This window comes from Mugil cephalus, chromosome 3, assembly GCF_022458985.1.
Source record: "Mugil cephalus isolate CIBA_MC_2020 chromosome 3, CIBA_Mcephalus_1.1, whole genome shotgun sequence".
In the NCBI taxonomy this organism is placed as follows: domain Eukaryota; kingdom Metazoa; phylum Chordata; class Actinopteri; order Mugiliformes; family Mugilidae; genus Mugil; species Mugil cephalus.
The window spans coordinates 10,277,056-10,301,963 of NC_061772.1; the positions used below are offsets into that span (position 1 = coordinate 10,277,056).

The following is a 24,908-nucleotide window of genomic DNA, read 5'->3' on the forward strand; positions in this document are numbered from 1 at the left end:
AGCTAATTTTGACAAAAAGAAAGAGTGGTGAAAATCTGCTTATCTACGTAGAATTACTCTTTATCTGAAATGCGCATCCTGAAAGGAATATGTGTGAATTTCTGTGGTAATTAGCGAAAACCACAAACTACGAGTCAGCAGAACGGACTGCCCGATTTGCTCCAGAGTTTTGCCAAACTTCCTGTAGACATCACCATCTTGATCAAAGGCTGCACGAGTTTCCAACTGAGAGGTTTGTAAAAGACAGATGTGCTCGTTTGCTGGATGTGCTTGCACCAGCTTTTGATTTTCAAATATATATATATATTTTTTTTATTCTTTTTCTTTTATTCTTCTTTTTCCACAAAAGAAAGAGGTTCTAACTAATTTTCAATAGCAGGGAACATCAATGTTGCATGTTTACTGGTGTATTATTAAACTTTTGTTTAATTTTAATACCTGCCAGTCTGAGACTACGCTTTGTTGTTCTTGCTCAGTCTTCTTTAGTGAGAGACTGTTAATTCCTGTGAGATCATTTTCTACCAGTATCGATAAATAACGGCAGAATATCAAATCGGTTGAAGACACTACATGGATCTCCAGACTGTATTTTTCAAAAAGAAAAGGAACGACATCAGTATGTGTGACCATGGTGAACGATTCGTGAGTGCATATGTCATTCAGATTGCTTTATCCAGCAGAGCTGTGTCTTGAGTTGTCGTGTTGATCTTTGTGCATGCTCTTGTTGTTGTGTTTCTTTTGTCTGGGGTGAGATCCATTTTAGGAACCCCTACTGTTTTGTTCTTTCATACTCTTCGCTTTCTTTTCTTCTTGCCGCATTTTGTAACTCAGCTTTTTGCTTCAGTGTTCTATTGCCGTGTCAATAACCTAAACTAGATAGTGCTGTGTTTCACCGAAGTGAAACATGTGCAACAAGGCTCAAACTGGATTCACAGCAAATGCAACCTTGACTGCGAGCGTCTGAATAAATGCGACTAGAATAGAGGTTAGCAGGAATGTTACAGACAGGGCTATAGTACTTACTCTTCCTCATGCGGCACCCCTCTGCTGTGCTCCGTCCCTTTTTCCGTCTACCGGTACCTTTTTCTTTTTGTTGCTTCATCTTTCCTCCTGTACCCCCTCTTCCCCCGCTGGGTCTCAGCAGTAACAGGTGTTTGCTGAGGCAGGAGGCCCGCGGATCTAAATGTTCTCATCAGTCCTACAGTCCAGCGCAACAGCTGAACTCAGCATCAGTCCACGGCCCGCTCCAGCGACCACAGCTTCTACCGGTCACTTCTTGAAAATAATACACTTTCAGTTTTCTACTGACAAAATACTCAAGACTATGTTGGAATCGGACAAACAGACTAAGGAAAGTGTGTCCCACAATGAAGTTTCACCTGCCAATAATACCCACTGATTATAATTCAGTTATGAACTGCTGGACTCATAAAAATGTGAGAAAACGTACTATTACCACTACAAGTTCCAATAATCAGTCTATATGGGAATGTCTTATGGGGATCAATGAAATACATCCTTCCTTATTCTAAAACAAATTGTGTCACATTGCATCGTATCGTGTCGTGTCGTGTCGTGTCGTGTCGTGTCGTGTCGTGTCGTAACGTATCGAATCATAACGCATCGTATCATAACACATCGTATCATATCATATCGTATCGTATCGTATCATGTCGTATCGTATCGTATCATGACGCATTGTATCGTATCGTAACGCATCGAAACATGTAATCATTTACTTTGTCTATTCGACATAACAGCTCTTATAATCAGCCACACCAATAGTAGGTCACTTACCTAAAACATAACATTGGTTACCACAACATAATTGTACAATAACAATGACCCGATAATCCCAAAAAAAAAAAAAAAAGAAAATGAGTAAATCATTTGACATAAACAGCTTAGAACCCTAGTGAGAAAAGAAAGCTGCATGTATGGCCATACTAAGTATTTTTTGACAAAAAGTGAATGTCTGGATCATACCAAGCATCCATGCAAGCAGCAGAGAAGTGGATTATGCTACAGGAGTGAATGTATTACAATTTATTGTGACTGCTGGGGCACCATGCTGATTGCAGCTGCCAGTTTCCAAAAAAGCAGCAAACTGCAGCCATTTTATTGTCACTGTTCAAACCTGCGGGAGTTGAAGTGTTTCAATTTATTTTAAAGGCTACGTGGTCAAGCACAACCATAACTTTGTCAGGGAAACAGTGGCAAATAAATAACGTGATGAATGATAAAAATAAAAATGCTTATATGGTAGAAACTGTACACATTCTTTGAGTTTCCATACCAGTTCAACTCTTATCACTCTGCGAAAACTGTACTCAACTTTCTGATGTGCCAGTGACAAGTCGAAGCAGCTTAGAGAATTATCAAGAATACAATAAGACACAGACAGACGGACAGGACTACCAACCGCAGAGGGACTTAGTTCTACTAGCTTTAGCATCCTCCGTCTGCGTGTTGTGGTGTGTGTGTGTTTGAGGCCCTCTCTGGTCCTGTATCTCTCCCTCTGTATGTCTGTGTCTCTCTCCTCTCCCCAGCCATCCTACCTTCATCCATCCCCCACTCCTTCTCTCTTCTCTTCCCTCCTTCCTTCCCTAGCGGTACTCTTGGATTAGTTCCATTGCCTGGTTATCTAGTGTTGGCCTATTTTTCCTCAGAAAAGTGTGTTTTATTTTTTTTATTTATTTATTTATTTTTTTTTTTTACACTGCAGTTTCAGGGGATAGCCTAAGTTTGTGTATGTGTGTGTGTGTGTTCACAGGATGAGGCCTGTATGTGCATTTTGTGACGAGATGTAATCCATTAGATGTTTCTCCTTACTGTCAGCTGAAGTCGACACCCAAACTCCATTGGGTTTCTTCGTTGCTTGGAGGCAGTTTTACTATTTGGGTTCTTACTGTGTTATTGTAAAATATATATCAACTACTGTAGCGACTGTATCTCTAGGAATGTTTAGCCGTCTCTGCTAGGTCTTTTTTGCAAAAAAAAAAAGCAGAAGTAAGCACTCATGATTACAGAAATGATGTCATAAACATGACTATAACTTCAATTAATTATTAGGAAATTCGTTAGATAGGAATTTTTGGTTTTGTCCCTTTCTCACACTAAAAGCCTAGTCTGGTGTAGCAAGACTCAGTTCTTTAAATAATATGAATATGATGAATTTCATTTTGGTGTGTGTTTCAACCACTACAGAGGGGAAAAAATACCTCTGCACACAATTGGGTAGTCCTACAACCAATCACAGTCATTTTGTTGTTAATAAATTCAACCCAACAGCCTTTAGATGGCATGTTTGACTACGCCCGCTGTTCATCACTACATGACGCCCGTCCAAATGATTTGATTGCATAATCAGTTTACAACGAACGTGCTACAGTCCAACTTTCTGCCACAAAAAAAAAAAAAAAAAAAACTGTGGGTGGTGTGCTTCCAGGCTACTAGCTGCCTATAAAAGAAGTGATTTAGATACTGCTCTTCTCTGGACTTGGCATTAAAAGAGCAGTAATGTAAAATTTCTTATTGTGAGTGGGTTCAAACATATTATGCTTTATATTATGCTTACAGGATGCTTCTTTGTTTTTATATATGCAAATCTATTTCAATTTCACACAGTACACAGATACAGTATACAGTCAACATAATCCTTATCATCTTCACAAATGTAAAACATAACTTAAGAGACACTGTCCTAAAGAGAGAGCACAACAGCGGAGAGGAAATGTGTAGAGCAGAGGCAGAGAGATGGAAAAGTGGATAAAAGTACAAAATTAGAAAGGGTAAAAATAAAAAAAAAAGGAAGTCAGAACAGATGGAAATAGGAGGAGAGCGAGAGAAGGTGTTTGACAGGAGAATAAATGAACCAGCAAGGTAAAACCAGAGACCAATGAAGCAAACATTACTCAACAATGGTGGCTATGTTGTACGTGTGTGTGCACATACTGTATTTATTTGTGTACGTGCATTGTAAAAAGATGCTGAATGAATAAGGTACCACCTTAGTTTACACACACATACACACACACACACATTACAGTATGAACCTAACACTTTTCCTCTTCATTCTCTCTTTGTCTCTCTTTTGTGTGTTACTGTCTTCATTCTGTTCGTCTCCATCGCTCTACGACAAAGACCCCTATGCCTCGCTGATAACCTTTCACCGCTCCCTTCTCTTTGATGAAAACACATAACAGAGAGCCGTAATTTCTGGAGGCTGCGCTACCCAAATGCTACAACCACTTCCTGACTTTTAATGCCATGTTCTATTGCTGTGTAATCACAAGCACCATAGACCAAAAAACACTGTGCCTTGTAAAAGCACCTGCTAGTTGATTTTATTTGCCTTTATGCAACACACCTGTCAGTCAGTCACAGATCCTAGGCCCTTTCTGGAGACAATAATATTCAGTTTGCATCTTTACTACAAATAGACCTGCGCTTTATTTTCTTGTCTTTCACTGACATTCATAACTCTTTTCCAGGAGAGTATTAAAATGATTTAAAAGACGTCAAGGCCACAGACGAGGACGGACATGTCCTGTAGCTGCTAAAACCTCCAAAAATAGTTTCATTAGCATGCATTTCAGCATGAGTTGTGGTCTCATCTTGCTGTTTAAATGTCCTTTGAATTAATTTTGTCCAATAAGATCAGTGTGGAAGGGTGCAATAAAAACAAAAGAGAAACAATGCATACGCCCGGGAGTCGAAAGTCCTGAGACCACATTGAAAATCTGTCAGAGCTGACATACATTATAGATTGTTAAAAGTCAGCACTAGTTGTAGGTCAGCAATTGTATTTTTTTCAAGTAGATCAAACAAGCAGTCATTGATCACCCGCTTGCAAAAGTACAACAGCAGCATTGTTATAATGGGAAACATAGCAACAGAACTAAGAGAAAGTGTCAGATGTCAATTAATATTGTAAGTAAAAACTGGCTTTCTCAACATCAAATCATGCCATTGCAGATGTTTCCTAATGGGGCAGCGGATGGCACTTTGTGGAAATTGGATCAGTTGTATCCAAAGCGCAAGAACCACCGAAAGTGACCGCACCATCAGAAGATCAATATCTCACGCTTTATTCACTAAGGGATAGAACAAACACTTCCCCACCGAGGCAGAATATTCTAAATAAAGAATACATAACACCAATCAGCAAAAGCACTGTCAAAAAGAAGGCTCACCAGTTGTGTCTCAGAGGACGAGCGGCGTCTAGTCTAAACCACTTCTCAGGAAGGGAAACAAGGCTAAGACACACCTACAGTACATTTCACGGTAGATGAATAATTTAAAGATGAATCCCAGATCAAGATTTGTGGCAGTAACAGAAGGCTTTGTGCAAAAAAAAAGGACAGAAGAAGAGAAAGAAGCCACAGCGCATCAAAGCTGTTGTGAAACAGCACCGAATTGACTCCAAGCAGCAGTAGTTCATTCTTACATTAACAACTTGACCAAATAAGACCAAGGAGTGCTGACTGTCATAGATTTTTATTGACAGTTCGCCTGACCTTAACCCCAGTTGAACATTGGCACTGAGATAGCAAGCACACAGTCTGAGTAGGAACAGAGACAAGCAGGTGGGCCTACTCTGTCCTTAATCAATCAGTCTACCTAGGCTCTGAAAAGGAGGCGTTAAGCAAAATAGACTGTACTTCACTGAATGTACCACAGTTTCATTACGCACATCTAATGCGTAATAGCAGTCAAACTACCTGCAAAGTACCTTGAAGAATAATATGAAAGTGCATTCTAAGGTGATTCAGCACAGTTTGAAAGAATTGTGACACCAGATATTTACACCATTGAGGGTTTTTCCTGTTCACTGCACTGTATATCTACAAATCCTGTAAATGTAGATGTAGGACAGTTCAAAGTAGCACCAAAAACAAACACAGTACACAAAACCCTAAATTCATGTCCTCAGGATATAATGAATACCACTTCAGTCCTGGCAGCATTTAGAGGGAACCAAGAGAAGTAGCTTTTCCTCGATTAGGTCTATACACAGCGCTAAAACACCTATAGCAAGTCTGTTAACATGTGAAAACTAATTCTGTCACACAATGATTGTCATGGACACTGGCTCGCCAGCAAGAAGTGACAATTAATCTCCTATTTTTATATTCAACAAAGACTAGACATATGCATGAGACAATGCTTACACTAATTGAAGAGATGAAAACAAGCATAATGTCATTTCTTTTCAGAAGTGTGTGCTTGTAGATCTGATTTCTAAGCTGGACTGGATACCATTCAATCACCTTAGATATAAATACTCTTGCAAATAGATGTGCCCTTGGCATCAATAGAAAAACATTTTGCTGATGGGAATTGTAATAACCCATGCAAGACAGGAAAAACAAGGAATTTCTTATGATGAGGGCAGACCCTAAATGGACATGTGTTGTATACTCTTACATAGAGAAGGTAAAATGCATAGGAGTGACTTTATGTGGAAAACTTTCACTGAGGATGGAAGAAATGCTTGCTATGACTAAATATGATGGTAAGAACTTTGTGAACTTCCGTGGTACTCCATAAGTTCCTGGAGTGAAGGTTACTTACAGGATCAAAAAGGCACCACTTAACTTTGGAAATTGCAGGTCCAAGAGCAGCCTGACAAACCACTTCTGCAAATACCTCATGTGCAGCAGTAACAGTGGAAACACGGTGAGCTACTAACACAAGACCCGTAGGTTACACGACAATAAGAATGCCAATGGTTTGCCCTGCTTTGACCTGACTCCATAGTGACTTTTCTGAGAAACAAACTGAGTATGACAACATCCAGGATGTGCAGGTCTATTTTTTTTTTCTTTCTCTCTTTTGCTTGCTTTAGAAATCCTGAGATGTATGGTTGGATGTAAACTCCAAAAACATGTCCAACCATGATCTTTAATATCATGCTAAGCACAACATCGAGTTAATACAGGTAATAAATGGCTTCCTCACTACATTACCATTCTGCTTGCCAGTTGCAGTCTGATATAGAATCCTACTCAATAGCTTTATACCTTGGTCTTACCCTTTCCATGTTTCAGTCTTATCTTGCTGAGACAAAACCCTATCAACCAAGGGGTACTCCAAGGCTCAGTACTTGGGCCACTGCATAGTTTCATAATTATGGTGTCCATTACTGTACTTCAAAGGTTTGGCAACTTAACTCCGTTGATGGCTCCAAAATTCAAACCTCTCCACAAGTCTGCAGTCTGTGCTTCCATCCCTTTATTTGAACCATCTGATTTCTTGTGCTTCAGGTCTCCACACTTCAGAAATCAATTCCTTTGTTGCAGATTCTCATACAAAAATCCCATCTAGATTACTTTAATAGAATCTGATAGAATCTTTCCAATATAGCTCTGGGCACACTGCAATATGTCCTCTGTTGCCAATAAAGCTCTGGGCACACTGCAATATGTCCTCTGTGGCTGGGGGTTCTCAAAGGCCAAATTCACAGAAGCACACTGGCACCCAGCAGTGGAGATGATGGCTCCCTATTAAGTTTCGCGTCACAAATAATGTCCTCCAAACCTAGACACTGCTTCAGAAAATAGACAGACAGACAGACAGACAGACAGACAGACGGACAGACGGACAGACAGATCTTTGTCCTCCTCAATTTGCAACACTAAGGTTTGCGACTGAGTTTTGAAAGAAAAAAAATAAAGAGATAACAGCAGTGGCATTTAAGTCATTTTTTGTCAACAGATCCTTTTGCCTAGACCTCTTCCCTTTTGTGACTTTGTTGCTGACATACTCCTAAAGATATTGATGCTAGGAATACCAGAAACTAATCTTTCGTACTAACATTGTGCCACAGAGGACAGATCACAATATAATTCAAGGACATAAGCAAGCTAATATGCCAGTTCCTTTGCAATAAACTTTATCTTTCAATGAGAGTTTAAAGTGATACTGCACTGCATGTCAGTCACTCACCCTGCAGGTTTGATAGGTGGCTCTAAAAAAGTTTCACTTTCCTCACCGTCTGATGGTGTCAATGGTCAGCTGAAATTCAGACAGCCGAAATGAATTCCAATGGGGACAGGTTTCACGGTGTAAAAACTACAAAAAGAAGTACAAAGACACGACTCCTGCATTTGCTTCTTCCATCTATTCTGTACGTGCAGTAGGTTCCAAACAGGCATCCCTTCATTAACAATTTCTATACCTCAGTGCCGTGCTTCAGATGTTTGCAAATGTTATAAAACATAATGGGCTTGAGAACACTTGATGCAGGGCCACTTATATGCTTTTCCTATATTCAGCGTTCTCTGTGTGAGAGAAGCTTTACATTGTTTACAGTGTGTGTAACATTTTCACACACTTGACATCAGTCATCAGTGACGGGGGGGGCAGTGGAGTTACTGCTGCTGACGCACAGCTGGTGCTGGTAAGAAGAGGCCACAGATGCCAGGTCAGCCCTTCTCCTATATATGAGATTGCAGCATTACCCACACACAAGGTCCAAGGGCAGATGGAGGGGTCCCTGCCAGAGGAAGATATATTCTGTGTCTTCTGTGCTCCTCTTTGTGAACAAAGAGAAGGCAGTCAGCTTCTCTTGGCTTCACCTCACTGTCCATGTGGGCAGCCTGATGGGTTCATATCAGTAAGTCTTGCACCATTCAGCCCGAAGCTGAGAGGAGGAGGAGGTTTTAGGTCAACCAGCTAACGATTGCCCTTGTGAAACTCAGACACAGAACAGACAGATGCAGGATAATTGAAATCAGCTCGGATGTGGACAGTGTCAAGCCGTCCTATGTAAAAACATAACTCCTACACGTGAAAAGAGGATGGTGGGTGTGATTCAATAGCTACTAACGCTCAGATGTGGATGGAGGGAGTCTTACAAGCGGGGACAAAACTTTTCCCGCAGTGACACACACCAGGAGAGACCAAGGGCACAAAAGACAACTGTCCAATGGTCTCCAGTCAGCAGTATGCTTCTTAATTCAGCAATGTCTGCAGCCTTCATAGAAGTGCTAACATCAATAGAAGGGCTGAGTTGAGAAGAGAGTGAGCCTGCACCCCCCAAGCTTAGTCACTTGATCTAAATGGTAGTGGGAATGGGTTCACTGCAATAGCTCACTGCACTTAAGGCCAGAAGCGGTAGAAACACCCAATATACCAGTCTTCAGTCAACCTTTTACAATGAGGGCTAGCAAAGGATGGAAGGGCTGAAATGTTTGGGTCACTGTCCAATAATGTGGCTGCCAAATAACTCCATTGCTATCATAGATGAAACAGCCACCGGGCTGGCAAAAGGTTGTTCACTTGTTATCTACAGCATCATTTGTTAAATCACTCTTTAACCTCAGTATTGTAGCCACACTGTTTGGATGCTGCCTCCTGCAGAGGCTCGAAGATGATGTGTACGTCTTGATGATCTTTTTTGAAGAAAACTGAGAAATCTTGATCACAAACTACAACTGCTGACTGATAATGTGCATGTATTTAACACGTAAACTGGCCACAGCAGAGGCAGCAAGTTAAAAAAAAAAGATAAATAAGAAAGTGACGTAATAAAAAAGTGAAATTCTTTAAAATAGTTCCATCTTCTGCATTCATACTTTATATATTTAACAATTTCCTTTAATATTCGTATTAAATAACGATTTCATAGTTCAGCCTAATTCCAACGACAGTTTTTTATCTTTTAACATAAATTAACAGACTTGCAGTCCAACAAAGCTGTGTTGTGAAGTAGCCTCTTATTAGATAATCACAGCACAGATCAGTGAGACCCAGCACGACAAAAGTCCAAGACAAATCCGCCTTAGTCATGTCTGTTTGTTGCGGATCTGGATCAGATTAGCAGGTAGAACAATTCAGAAGAGATCACAAACATCAGTGCTGCTAAAATACTCCCAAAGACCAGCTAAAATAATGCATGCAAAAACATGTGCATCATTAACAGCACCGGCACCGTACATCAAATATCATGCAGAAAATAGTTTTAAAGTTGAGTCCTGGCATTTAACTTACACAGAATCTCAAGCACTTTATCGATATGATAAGTCATAAAAAAAACACATATATTTTGCTGCTGGAACTTGGTGCAATACAAGTACTGGCCCTGCCTACCCTTCCAGAGGGTCAATATTTTACATAAATGCATTTACAGCACGTCTCTGCACAAAGCAACCAAATGAATTCTCCTCAATCCAATAAAACTTCCCAACACATAATATCGCAATGTAATGTTTTTATATATAAATATATATATATATATAAAACTCAATGTTATCCATAACCAGCCAAACACTTGGTGCATTCCCAGCTCATCCCTCCTACACATAAGCAGAGCACTATGAATAAGCTTCCTACAGTTTGCCAGCCCCGTAGATGCTGTTCTCTCTGCCCTTTCTGCAAAAATATTACAGTCCTAGCACTCGCCAAATAGAGATGCTGCCAAATTCTCAATGGCTTATATTTCTCTGCACATTTTTGTTGATCAACAGAGAAAGAAATAATTACCCACTAGATAGTGCTGTTAAACCTAGTGAGAATGTATTATCTGTATGCGGGCGGCGTTGTCAAGTCCAACTTGCAATGCAAAATTAAACAGGAACATTACACATCGCAGGCTGTTCACATCTAAAGAAAGTCACCGCTGTTCTATTTACCGTTCACTGGTGCTTACTGGTGTCGTAAAGTTACAATTAAGTTTGGGATCTTCGAACAAATTAGCTGGTCAAAAAAAAAAATGGTACAGTCATTTAGTGAAGAAAAACAATCCCCAACTTTCAGGCTGGAGCTCCTCAAATGGAAATAACAAAAAAACATTTCAGTTAGTCAAAATGCTGTTCACTGTTTCTGACACTATATAGACCGTGACCATGATTCATCAGAAAACAATCACGACATTGATCAGTACTGAAAACGCTGATTAGTTGCAGCCTCACATCTGTAATGCACTGCTGCAGATTTGATTAGATCATCTGAATCATACTTGGAAATACCCTCATAAAACATATTCTAATATTTGAAAATTTACATTATGCAAATCTCTCGTGTATTAATGTGCAGTGTGCTGTTGAATGAATATAAAACAGTGTTAGCTCCTGAACACCCACAAGCTCAAACACAGAATGACTCTCTGCTGCTATATTCTAAAGTGTATGGGCCGAGTCCAATTTGACACACTAGGCAAAATTTGAAAGCACAAAGCTTTATGATTCATACAGTTTAAACCTTTATAGGATATCAGAACCCAGCAACAACACTCCATTACTTTGTTATGAGAGTGCACACACAGCAAGGTTTGTTTCTTGCCTATTCTGTTTTCTGTGGGGGCACTTACGTGTTTGATCACTACGCGCTGCACACCACTTCCACCGTTTCTTTCAAAGGAAATTCTATGCTTCAGTGCTTTTGGTTGTTTTTCTTATTAAGAAAAAAAATATATATATTGTCTTTCTGTCCTTCCGAGTTTATGAAATTAATGAAAAGGGGATCCGAATAATTTATTTTTTCTGCTCCACATAGCCAACAACCAGCACACCAGAAGTTTTTAATTACGGCGGCAATATGTTTTGTTTGTTTGTTTTTTGGAATGTATGAACCAACCACAAAAGAGTAAATAACAAGAATAGATTTTTTTTTTCAACCTAACCACACAACTTATCTTGACTGATTTTGTGCGTTTGCCTCCTTCTTCCTCAGTGATATCATCCTATCCTTTCTTGTCATCACCCTTATCAACACCTGGGGATGAGATCTCATTTTGCACAGCTTGTTTTGGTGTTTTCACGCCAATATTTCCTTAAAATTCAGGGAGTAATTGATACCGTTTGATAGAATGGTGCATCTAACCTTCATTTGTGTTCACAGTGCGATTGAGAGAAAGCAATCGGAACGTGCCCTTGACACTACAAGCTTGCAAACAGTTTTGAGATTGGTCATAATTTTGTGGGGACTTTAGCAAGAACAGAAATCAGATCAGGGGGATATCAGGGATGAGGAGATCTCCAAATGTTAATATTGATTTAAAACAGATCCACGCAGAGGAGTTGATATCATTTAGCAGCACTCTCACCTAAGACAAGCCGTACTGTGAAAGACTCCAGGCTGTGTAGTAGTTTCAAGTCTTATTTTGTATATGTTTCACTTTCTTCAAATGTAATTTTTAACTGAACTTTAAGTCTAAAACTGGCTATTTGTAGCCTGAAAGCTGTTGGATGAGACAAGCCGGAGAGTAAGGGAAGCTGCATTCAAACTGTGAGAGTCACATAGGTTAGGAGGGAATGATGGAAGAGAGAGCCAGAGAGGAGCAGGACACAAGACCGGACTGCAAATGAAAGAATAATTTCTAACCTCATTTTTAAGTTGCCAGGCGACGGCTGTCCATCGTAAACTGATACAATATCAAAGTCTTCCTCCAGTGCCAGCGTGACGAAGGTTAGCTGGATGCGGTTCCTCTCCCCTGTGATTATCAGCCACGTGCAGTTGGCGTAGTTGGGATAGCCGTGGGGGAATCCGGGTGACTCTATGGTGCCGTTCAGGCCTTGGACCACGCCGCCACAAGATTCAGCTGGAAGAGAGGGACGACACAAAACCATTTGAGAATATTAGCATCAAAAAACTTGATTGCAACTCGAACTAAATCGCGTAATCAAGACGGACGAGATAACGTGTTAAATTAATGCCTTGCCTACTCCAGATTTAGCCTGGGGTTCTGTATTTCTTGTCAAGTTCGCAACAAGAAGATGAAGCATGACTGTGGATTCATTCCACTGCGAAGAAAGTTAATAATGCATTTTTAAATTCTTCCAAGCCTTTAGAAATAATGTAACTGACTCATTATTTGAAGCAACACACTGCTGTGTGCTATGTGCCAAGTGTCACTAGAGGAACAAGCCCCTGCCCTCACACACACTCAGCTGTTTCGTGGCCATATAGAGCTTTCATGCAGAGTGTCTCAGTACACATGGCATGTAGTATTTAGATTTCACAGCTCTGTCCCTTTAGTCCTGACAACGTTAACGTTGCAATCCACTGATCTTGGACCAGAAATAACATCCCTTGACACATACATTCACGTGCACATCGCCATGCGCAGACTACTGTCCACTCGTGACTGAATTCAGAGATTCAGGATGCAGAATTCATAAGTTTTACTTTAACTATTCGCACAGAAATACACTTAACCGAAAACAGCTACCTCTTACTAAATCAGCTCATATAAAAACACATTGTACAAATATAATGCGTTGTTACGTCAAAATGGTGCACCTATGAGATCATTCAGAATATCAACCACTAAGTATTCTTCCAAAATGTGCATGTGCTAAAGTGCAGTGGCAGTATGACTTTTATTACGCAGCCAAAGCCGCATATTTAAACTCAATTTGATTTTAGAGAAACCTCATGCTGATATAATATAAAGGTCTCAGCTGACAACTGGTTTGAAGTAGGACGAGACGCAGCACTGACGGCAAACGCTGGTACACAACTACTTTTGCTGTTTGAGCAGGAACGTGAGAGTCACTCGCTGCCTTTACTCTCAATTACATGTATGAATGATATAGACGTAGACAAAGTTGCAGAAAGACATGAAAAGAGAACAGGATTTATATGGTTTGCCGCGTTTTGAAAAAATCATGAACAGCTTTTAACTGTGAAGTTCAGTCAGATAAAGAAGGCAGAAATTATTGATAATATAACAGCTTTTAAAGCTCAGCTACAAATCTGGCGAAAGCCTCAACTGAACTCCCTTGCAGATGCAGCAAACAGCTGCAGACACCAAGGATACACATGTCTGTGTCTGCTTTTAGTCGTTCGTGTCAGGCTATATGCAAAACAGCTCAAACGAAAGGAAACTTGAGGGTTTCTTAAAGATGTTTCGCCATCACCTATGTACATTCTTCAGTTCATTAAATGGCTGGTGGGGAGTTGGAGTTGGTAGTTTTGCTTTTTTTTCTTTTTTACCTATTGAAAGTTGAATGTTAACAGAAAACCAGCCTGACTTCCTCAACCTACAACATTTTTTCAGCACAAAGCTGGTCTGGATTCATTCCGTTGGGAACACATTTTGTCATGCCAAAAACCCGGTGGGCCAATCAAATAGTTTAGACAAGCTTTACGAGGCAATGGTTAGCAAAGGATTATCCAATCACGTGCAAATGTTTTTGTTTTTTCTCTTCTGTTTCAGCAAAATCCAAACTGTATGTTACCAAGCTTATATTCTGATGAGAATCAGGTTTAGCTACACAAGGCAAAGAAGCACATTGGCATCCTTACAGTGTAGTTGCCAAGGACACATGGAAGTTTGCACGGACCCTCAAAAAAAGACAAAAATGTGCGCACATATTTGGAAAGCAAAAGCAAACCGAAGCGGACTCAATTTTAAGAAGACCTATCAAAGCTAACCAAGGTAGCTTAGCTTAGCTCTGTCAAAAATAAAAGCCAAAACATTAGGTGAAAAGGGTAAAAGTAAAACTTAATCACTTCTGAGTTCTGTGTTTTGAGTTTTCACTGCTCTCCCTTTCCCTCATTAGCAAACTCTACCTGCACTTCTTCCTCTCCTCAGTCTTTCTCATTCTGCTGGTATCTCTTCCATATCCCTTCATATGCTCTAGTCCTCTAACACAGGGCCCTGTGTACGTGTGTTTGTTTGAGTGTGTGTAGCCAACATGAAAGCCAGCAGTAATTGTTTTTCAGATGGTGATGGCTATTGATTTATTAACCCTGCGTCACCCCTGTCCACATGTGCGCAGACACACACACACACACACACAGAATTGTGTCGTACTCCAGAGATAACTATCTACTGGAGCGTGATCCAGTCGCCTAAATGTTAACAAAATGTCTGATTTGGGGTGTTTCTCATCAGAATGAGTACAGAACTTGTTCGTCACACATACCAGATGTTCCTGTAGGTCTGGAGTAACACACAGAAGCACGTGAATACCTATACACTACCGCAAACGGACAAGCTGGGACTAACAGGAAATGCACTGTACATGCGCTCACTAAACAAACTTCTAACCATCTGGAGCGTCCACATTCATTTCAGATTGTTCTCCACTGTCTTTCCAACCCAATTCACCTCTCCCCCTCAGCCGTATTTGTGTCCGTCCCTCATTCTGTCTCCAGTTGTCTCTCTATTTCTGTCTGCCGTCTCTTCCGCTGCCAGATTACCTCCCTGCCCCATCTTGAGCAGATGGGATATGTAGAGATACTTGAATCGAGCCTTATGCCATATTGTAGCACCGCACTTGGTGCATTTCAGTTCAAGATACTTTGCTTGGCATCTTAGGTGATGTATGATTGACATGTTCCTCTGCATTTTTATAGCGAAGGTTCTTTTCAGCGAGACTGTCAAGTAACCGAAAAACATATGGTCTGTCCTTCCAGCAGCTGTCCATGACCAAAACACATGTTCATTTCGCGAGTTAGCATGCTATCATATAACAATGCCAATTATAAATGAGCGTGGCATTAGCTGTACGTGGAAATACAGAATACTTCCTGTCTATCCATCCAAAAATGGATGAACTTTGACACAAACTTTTTGTTGATAGAATGTGTAAAATGATCCCAAATCAGTGAGTTTCATTGTGTGGGGACCACGAACATCATGAGATCCATCCAGATTCATCCAGGCAGCATGCATGTTGCGGGCATGGTAACACAACTGGCACCAGGAGTCTGCTGCTGCTGATGAGAGGTGACCTCCATCCTAACACATGCGCCGCCGTCAAAGTCCAAGTACTATTTTCACCTGTCTGGTAGAAAATAGGTCCGCTGTTTTGACTCGCAGAACTTGCCAACTCAATTTATGAGGAAAGGTTAGACAGACACATTGAAATCACTCTAATTATGGTTTGCTGCTCTGTTTTGTTGCCGTGGTAACAGGTTATAAATAGTATACAATATATTTTCAGAAAAACAGAGAAGGAGGAATAGTCGTCCTTCCTTCTTATTTATTTAACCCCCTTCAACACTTAATTACGTTAGCTGTGACTAGCTACGACTGGTTGCCTCCCTGTGTGACCTATCGATACCTTGGCTGCACGTGAGAACGTGGCAAAAAGGAAGAAATGCGACTCGGTGACAGTGTGCAAGGCACGCTGCAAATGAATCCCTGTGTCTATAAATGCAAGTAGCGTGCGAAAAAAAGCTGAGACACAGGCAGATAAAAACATGCTGTCATTTGCACATGTACGCCGTGCGCTCAAATGCCAACAAACACACTCTCAGGTCCTCATTAAAAAACAGGACTCCATCTTACGGGTTTCGTTTGTTTAATATCCCACAGGGCGAGCGCCATATCGTGTTGCTTCGAAAAAATTAGGCGTGCCAGTTTGCAGAAAGATCGGGCACAGACTGGTAAAAGTAAGAACACTCCCATATTTCAGGAATCAAAGCGACTTTATTCTTTCTCTCTTTTGTGCAATAGATATGTTGTTATCATTAATGCGGAAAAAACACTCTGTTCTTCATCTTTTTTTCAAAAAACGACCCAAACGGAGTCTGCATTGTTTGGTAATTGACTGAGTTAGTCCAGCGATTTACATATCAATAAGACAGACTCTTAAATTTTAGGTGGTGAGAAGCAGCAGAGAGGTGGAGCACTCTAGTAGAACCTGACCACAAGGTCCCTGGCTCATAAATCAAATGCTTGTCTTCCTTCCACAGTGTGCCGGGCCACAAATCAAATGCATCTTTCTAAGTTACGCTGTGTAGAACTATTGACTGCACTGATTCAATACAGGCTATGGGAGAGGAGAAGAGAGGAGAGGAGAGGAGAGGAGAGGAGAGGAGAGGAGAGGAGAGGAGAGGAGAGGAGAGGAGAGGAGAGGATCTGTTTTTCTATAGTATCCTTGTTGTCTTTGCCTTGTTTCCTCCTCCTGCCCACTCTTCTAGTGCATCATCCCCTCCCTCTTTTTCATTATCTCTGTGTCAGAGTCATTGTGTCTCTCCCACATTATGTTTATCCCTCTGCAATCCTCCATCTCTCTCCATCTCCTCACTCTATCTCTATCTCCCTCCAACCTTCTGTCCATCCTTGCAGTCTTCATTGCGCCAGTGCTATCGCGTCCCCGTGCCGCTTCCTCCGTCCTCCCTGCAGCTCAATTCCTCTATCTCCTTCACCAGCTCTGCCATCATCTCCTCCCTCCCTCCCTCTCCCCCTTCTACTTCTGTCCCGCTCTCCCATCTCTTCACCCCCCCTCCCCTCCCCCCGCTCTCCCTGCATCCCTCTTTCACCACAATTATCTCCGTATTAGCATCACTGCGTCTCTCCCCTAGTGTCATTGCATCTCTTCCTCGCTATTATTATCGCCATGTCATATTGTGTCTCTCCCCGTGTCATTATATCCATCTCCTGTGTTTCCTCTCTTATCCTGCTCGAGTGTTAGGTTGTTTTTATTCCACCCACTCACCTGCTATATTTATCACACAAAGAACAAATACCACAACCCCTCGCTGTCTGTCTTTCTCTCCATCGCCATTTCCCGTGCTCTCTGCCAGCCCACTGTCAAACTGTTTAAATAAGTGGGACTGCAGTTAGATTCAAGCGTTTAGGCCATTTAGCCGGTGCTCAGCGGGGATAAAAGCTGGTCTCCGGAAAATAATACGTGAAAATCCATCTATGCAGTCAACTATGCTGAAAATAATTTTGAAAAACACTCCGTGTGGGGCCCTGTGCTGGGGACACTTTTTCACCAGTTCAAACTTTTTACAGCCACCACAAAGTTCATTCAGGTAGAAGTAACAGTTCACTCGCATAAAGAGTTTCCAGGACACTGGAAATGGGAAACCCGACGGTAAAGAGAGACACTGGCCAAAGCTTAACCTCTGCGCGCCGTCTTCTTGTTTGACATTATGTTGTGCAAAGATTGCTTGAGGGAACTTAAGAGCACCACGCCTCTCGTTACACTCCGATAAGTTGATCAAAGAGCCTGTTTGTTAAATTCAAGATTAGTACACTAGTCATATGTAAATTGTGCGTGTGAATGAGTCAAAGCAGTAAATTGCCACCCGGGGCCACGCCCCCTCAGTGGCAAAAACATGGTAAAATGTAGCAGTAAATACAGCGAGATTGAGGAAAATTAGTTTCACCTCAGTCTCAGTTAATTTAAGGTTATTTCAGTTATGATGAATGTAGCTAAATAAAAGATGCTAACGCTAAGAGCTTGACTGAAAAGTAACGTTAGCCAACTGAAATAGTTATTACGCCAAAACAAAAACATCCACAAACTTATCTGGAAGCCCCCCAGAACGTAGCTTAAGAAGTAAAGATATGACTTCATCAAAAAATACAACATAGATGTGAACCACAACACCAGGTTTTGGTGCCTTGATTCCAGTTGTTTCTTTTAATGCAGAGATTCATTTACTTCTGTTTTCTTTGGCGGTTGGAGATATCTGTAAAAATATATCTCTGACCTCTTTTCAAATCTGTCGGTTTCAGCCAATCGCACAACAGCTCTTCACCTTTTTTTTTAAAATTAATTTTTATCATTTAGACGCTATTAAAGCCTGTGATTCAAACTAGTGCTGCTAATCTCCACGTTCAACTGTCGCTCAGTGGCCGTAACCACGGAGACGTCCGCTCGCTGTGACGTCACGTGCATGTCCTCTATACCCCATGTGACACACACACACATAAACACAAATGGACTGAAACACACATGCGCACAGGACGAATCAAGGCTACGACCAGAGTAAATCCCCAACACTGTCAGCGTGGGATAGGGGTTGCTGTCCGTAGATAGCAGAGATTGGTAGGATTGATGGTGTGTGTGTGTATGTGTGTGTGTGTGTGTGCGCGTGTGCAAGTGAGATGAGACACACGATCAGAGATGTGTGATTGTATTTGAGCAGTATGTGCACGACTCTGTGTGTGTATCATCAGCTTCATGTTTCATCACTCACCCTTTGGAAAAACACACCTGACTTTCTTGGGGAAGCCACCACTCTGTTGTCACCCTTTAACCTACAGATCAATGAGTGGATGCTCTGAATAGAATGAATGCATCTGATTCTAGAGATTCAAATCAAATCCGAGCACTGACACCAAACACAAACAGAGTAACTATGATTTGAGACCACATCTTTGGTCTACAAATACTTCACACACGATACGATGGAGAGATGGCCGCTCATAGGCTGAAGTTCTGTCATGTCATTATTTGTATTTGCTTCAACAGTCTCAGCAGAGAAGCCCGCGCGTGTTTGTTTGGGGGTTTGCGAGCTGCTGTCAGTCCGGTGATGCCAAAGCACCGGGGGCAGTTTTATGAACCGACGGTAAACGCGGTTGAGAAAACCACCGCAATGACAGCTCATTACTAAACACGCCGCCGCAGACGAGAAATGGACGATTTCTTAAAAGTGAAAAAATCCAGAATCGTGCGGCATGAACTTTTTGGGATCGGATGACATGACTGGCTGCCATGTCAAAGACCGGAAGATGAGTGAGATGTGGTGCAATGCTCAGTGACCTGCAGTTAAAAGGCAGCTCCAGAGAGTAAACAGGAAGTACCACCGGAGGGTTTAGCCCTTAACATTTGTTTATTGTTTGTTTGTGTTTTAGAACTCACAATAGAGGCCTGAGCTCGGTTCATGTTCAATCATTTTTAATCAGCAATTTCTGGACAAACCTGCCCAATTTCTTATAAGATATCTGAACCTGTAAGATCTGTGCATGTGCCTCAACAGCTATTGATCCATGTGACCATGTCACTGTTGGTGCTTCCATGTGACACTGCTGCTAACGCTGAGAGCATCATCATCATTTAAGTTTAAATACATTTTATTTTTAAAGTACAGTTCGCTTAAAAAGAAAAAATATATTTTATGTTGGAATAAACTGTATATTTAGATTAATATGGACTTAAAAATAAATATTGAATGTAAACTTCCAAGTGTAAATTGACTGTGCATTTTATTTAGAGTGAACTTAAAAGTCCACATTTTATTTTTCCTTTAAGTTTATATGAAATTTAATTGTAAAGTCAACTTAATTACAAAAAGAAAATGTGAACATCTAAGTTTGAATAAACTGCAAATTTCACTTTATAAACTGAACTAAATTCCAGTGTGGAGTCGTGCTCCCGGCCACCGAGACCAACACTTTTTTTTTTTTTTTTTTTCATTTTATCAAGCTCCATTACGCTGGACAGCAGGTTGCAAACTTTGACTACGCGCTCTTGAGATATTGCTCCTTTGATCTGGCATTAACATGTGACCTTGGTGATCTGCTCGTAAGTGCGAACGTTCACACCTCGCATTAAAATGCGGGCCCACATCAGCGCCTCAAGTGACCAGTCACGGTGCTATCTCAGCTCTGCACTCTGTCAAGTAGCTGCATGATTTAGATGCAGCATAACATCGCGGAAGCAGCTGTCCAATGGGTTGCAACTGCCCCGGCGAATGGCGCTGTTTGTTATGTGTGCGCGCCGAAATGGCGAGATGATGCGATTTATGGGATGTAATGAGCTGTGAAGGCTCTCTCACTCACTTTAAGCACGTGGGTTCAGTTATCACTTATTAATCTACGCCCTGACGTCAGCTGTTTTTCCTCAGGATTTAGCTCGAACCTTATCAGCATTGTTTTACTGCTGGTTATAAACATTTTAAATGCACACACTATATCCCCAGGGCTACCTCATATAATCTTAGCAGCGAAAGCTTTTCTCAAAGTTCTGCGCATTCATTGTGGAGTTATCCGGGGTTTTGCTGCAGTTTAAACTGTCATGCACTAAAAAAAACCTCTTGACGCCAGGTGGGGACATGTTGTATCTGAGTCGATGAAGAGCAAATACGCAGATATACGGAGAGCCATCTAAACAGAATAGATGTGACAGTGAAAATCACTGATGCCCCCACTAGCTCACCGTGCCTAAAAAAAAAAAAAAAAAGAGGCACTCAATATTTAACTAACCCTGGGGAAATGCTGGGAAAAAAAACTATGAATTCCTTTGCCTACTTGAAAAGTCGACCTGTGAATGTGATACGCTCAGCCCGGCGTCAGCACACACCACGTGTGCTCCGGCAGAAACACACATCTGAATTTTCGTTGGTCAAGGCTCGGTGGAGATACCACGAACTCGGCGATCCGCTCGACGCGCGTTAGGAGCGCAGCAGCAAAGCGGGCGCTGGGAGCAAGCGGCGGCGAGCAGTCCTTTCTGTGTGTGTCTGTGACTGCGTGGCCTGCGTGGGTGGCGTGTATCTGCGTTATGCTGAGACGTTCTAATACAAACCGGAGCCAGCGGTCGAGATTGGGTCACTCTGTCACTGGTGGCAACCCCTGGACGTCCAGCATTTTTCTTCTTTATAATTTCCTTCCATCTATTTTCTCTCTCTCTCTCTCTCTCGCCTTCTGTAATTTATTCCCTCCTCGATAAAGATACTTCTCCTTGACAGTGAAAATCAATTGCTTGTTTCATCTGACAATAATGTTGTTTTTACTGCAAACAAAAAAAGAACAAAAGGACGCGGCTCTGTAGCCCATTCCTCAGTGAGCGGTTCCTTATTTTTCTAAATAAAAATGTTGCTGTTTTTATTTGTCTATAATCAATCATTATAATTAAAAGCTTTATTCTTTTAAAAAGGCTTTAGGTTTTTTTTTTTGTGATATGGTATCAAAAAGCATTTTGTGCTGTGTTAGGATTTCTCCCCATTTGTGCCAGAATATTGACACGTTATTTTACACACCTCAATGTCGTAGTCTTGTTTTCATATGAAAAAACATGTCATGTTTATTTTGAGAAATCATTAAATGGGTTTTAGTTTCTATCTATCTATCTATCTATCTATCTATCTATCTATCTATCTATCTATCTATCTATCTATCTATCTATCTATCTATCTATCTATCTATCTACATGTAATAACTTACATTCCCCCTTTTTTTCTATGGCTCTGAAATAAACTTTAAATATAAGTATGGATGATTAGGATTTAGATTCCATTGCAATTTATTTACATGCATCGCTGTTACTTTAAAACATACTCATGACAAGTATCAATACAGTGAAGTTAGTATGACCATAAGTTCTATCTGACCGTCAAGTCTATGGGTTTGGGAGATATTTTAAGCTTCATTTAAGATGTAAAGTTGATGTGAAATGGCACATTTCGCGTCAACCCTGCAACTTTTCTCCCAAGTGTGTTCATGTGCAGTGCAAAAAAAATTGTCATTCTCTGCTGGCAAGCAAGCTAACACATCACATTTCAAGGACATGTCTCGCCGAGCTTTAGTGGTATTAAACTGTTGGAACTAAGAGCAAATTCTCAGGAAGAAGTTGCGCTCAAGTCGATTCTCACATCCCCAGTTTCTAGTGGAGTGTGGAACAGGCTCACGGAGCGGGACGTCGTGTCCTGGATATCTGTTGTCTCGATATCTGCTCGCTCCACCAGAAACCTGGAAAACGTGTCTGTTGCCCCGAGAGGCTACATCACGGAGATCCCGCCAAATTAAAAGACGATAGCTGGTTATTCAATTTGCTTTGAGCTCGGCACACCGTTCATACGCGCCGTGTGTGTGCGCGTGTGCGCGTCAGTGGGCAACTGCAAAGCTCTTTTTCCTTACAAGTACAAAAGCATTAAGTCCATTTAGCTCTCATAGCTGAGCTGACTGGAAATCAGGCTCTGAAATTATTTAGCCTCCTTTCAGACACGGCCTGCATCTGAAATCACTCTTTATTTACCATGTAGTGCACTGCATTTACTGCCAACCCTTTTATTACAGCGCCCCAATTCTAATTATGTAAAAATAAATACTGTCATGAGAAATTCCACACTAAGGCAAAAAAAAAAAAGTACACTCTACAGCGAGTACACTACCTTCTGCTAACAATTCCAATGCAACGCACAGCATTGTGAAGATGCAAAAACGGCCGCTGAGAAACTCAACAACTGCTGACGTCGATAAGCAAGTGTCAAATTCTGAACTTTTTCTTAAAAAAATAACTTTTTTTTTTAACCTCCTGGGAAAAAGACGCTTGGTTTTGGTTAGTTGATGATGTCTGTGGCTGTGAGAAAGCAGCGTGTGTTCTGTCCCAACAGGGTGTCTAATGCTGGCCAGCTGTCTGCAGACATCTGACAGCAGATATCTTGTCAACACTGCAGATGAAGTAGTAAGAAAACTTACTGGTGTCTGTCCTGTCTGAACTCAAAGCGATCGTTAAAGCAACATGGGATAGTGTTGAAATTTGAAAATAGAACAAAGACATTGGATGGCAGACCATTTTAAATCCCTGCTCTTGTCGGCCCATTTAGCCAGTTTGCCTTGGGTGAGGATGGCAGTTATATATGTTTTAATAATTTAGCCTACGAATTCAAAATGATAATAATAAGCACTAGGTTGAGTTTAATGTAGCACATATAGTAGGTAGGGGGTTCCTGCTTAATCTCTACATCAGTTTGGGGTCCTTGGGCTGAAAAACTTTGAAGACCACTGCTTTATTAAATATTAATTACAGGGATTACTGATATCGATCCTAAACTGTATCTTCTGTTCACTGTGAACTACTATACATTTATTATATATAACTATAACTTTAGGGAAGGAGACTTATTTGAACATTTACAATGAACTGTTTATTTTACTTTCTTGTTATTTTCTTTTTTATCTGCAAGCTAAAGTTAAATACTGACAGGGATCCTGTCAGAGTTAAACAAGCAGCTCTTTTGCCAGTGCAAATATGAAACACACATCCTTGAACTGGAGGCTGGAGACGTAAATAAATAAAAAATAAAAATAAAAAAAATATGACGTACAGAAATAGAAAGAATGACCCTTTTTTGCACCGTTACCAGCATTAAATGTTAAATGTCTATAACTGAGCTTCCTCTCCTGTATGTGCAACGGTCCATCAGCTTCTGATGACAGGACACTCAACGTACATATGACCCACGGTTTGAGTGCATAGACGAACGATAGTGTAATTACCCTGTAAGTGTAACATGCCGGTGCGTTAAATGCACTATGAATTTTTAAATGGTTGGGGCTGTTTATTTAACTTTCTTTAAAGCGTCTAATCAGCTCATTAAAAGGGAAGAAACGTCTGAAACCTATGGCACTATTAAATTTGCACAATTGTTGATCAAGGCCTTTCAACTGACAAGTTGTATATTTTGGGAAAGAAATCATTCGGTAGCAGCTCGGGATGTTGCCACCTTAAAACGCAGCGTGTTGTTTTTGAAGCCGATGGTCGGGTTTAAGCAATTCACTCGTAAATAATTCAGCTTTCCTTCTCCAGTGAAATTAATTGTGGTCCGTTAATTCTAGTATTTACCTAATTAGTAACACCTGCAGGGGCTCAGTGCTCTGCAGTCCTAACCAGGCCTTTTTCTTTTACTGGAGGTACGGAGGAGTTAGCAGCGACGGGAAGTATATCCCTGTAAATTGATTTTGTCAGTGCTCCTCTGTGTAGGTCTTCCTTCCATTGTTTTTTTTTCTCTCTCTCTCTTTCTGTGTGTGTGTACCTGTCTCTTGAGTTTATTGGTCCCTGTGGACTTTTGTGTCTCCAGAGCGTACGACAAAGACGAGAGGTGAGGGAGATGAAAAGAGACGGAAAGAGATGCTGTGGAGGGTGATTTGTGTAATAACTGTGTATGCGTGTCACAGTGCACAGCCACGATACATCCAGGAATCGCACACACACACACACACGGGTCAGGAGCAGCTGCTGTTCAATAGTTATGATCCCAGCAAGGTGTGTTAGCTGGCAAATAGCCCAACACAGTATTGGCACGCAGCTAACAGGGTCCCCGAGAGACGCAAAAAAAAAAAAAAAAAAAAAATGAAACACAGTGAAGGATGAACGTACACAATGGGAGCGGGGCGGGTTGAGGAAAAGCAAGAGAGGGAGAGATGCTGCTCTTTGCATCTACTGTATGTATTTGCCCTTGGGGCCCTAATACTCAATATGCTGCAGTACGCT

General features: G+C 41.1%; 1 protein-coding gene across 1 annotated transcript in view; it reads right to left on the bottom strand.

The window, feature by feature from the left end:
- Positions 1 to 24,908, bottom strand: part of LOC125005839 (CUB and sushi domain-containing protein 1-like) — a 372,481-nt gene that overhangs the window by 268,351 nt on the left and 79,222 nt on the right. The window contains exon 2 of the mRNA XM_047581471.1: positions 12,328 to 12,544. Coding sequence (XP_047437427.1) covers positions 12,328 to 12,544 — 217 coding nt within the window. The remainder of the gene's footprint in view (positions 1 to 12,327; positions 12,545 to 24,908) is intronic.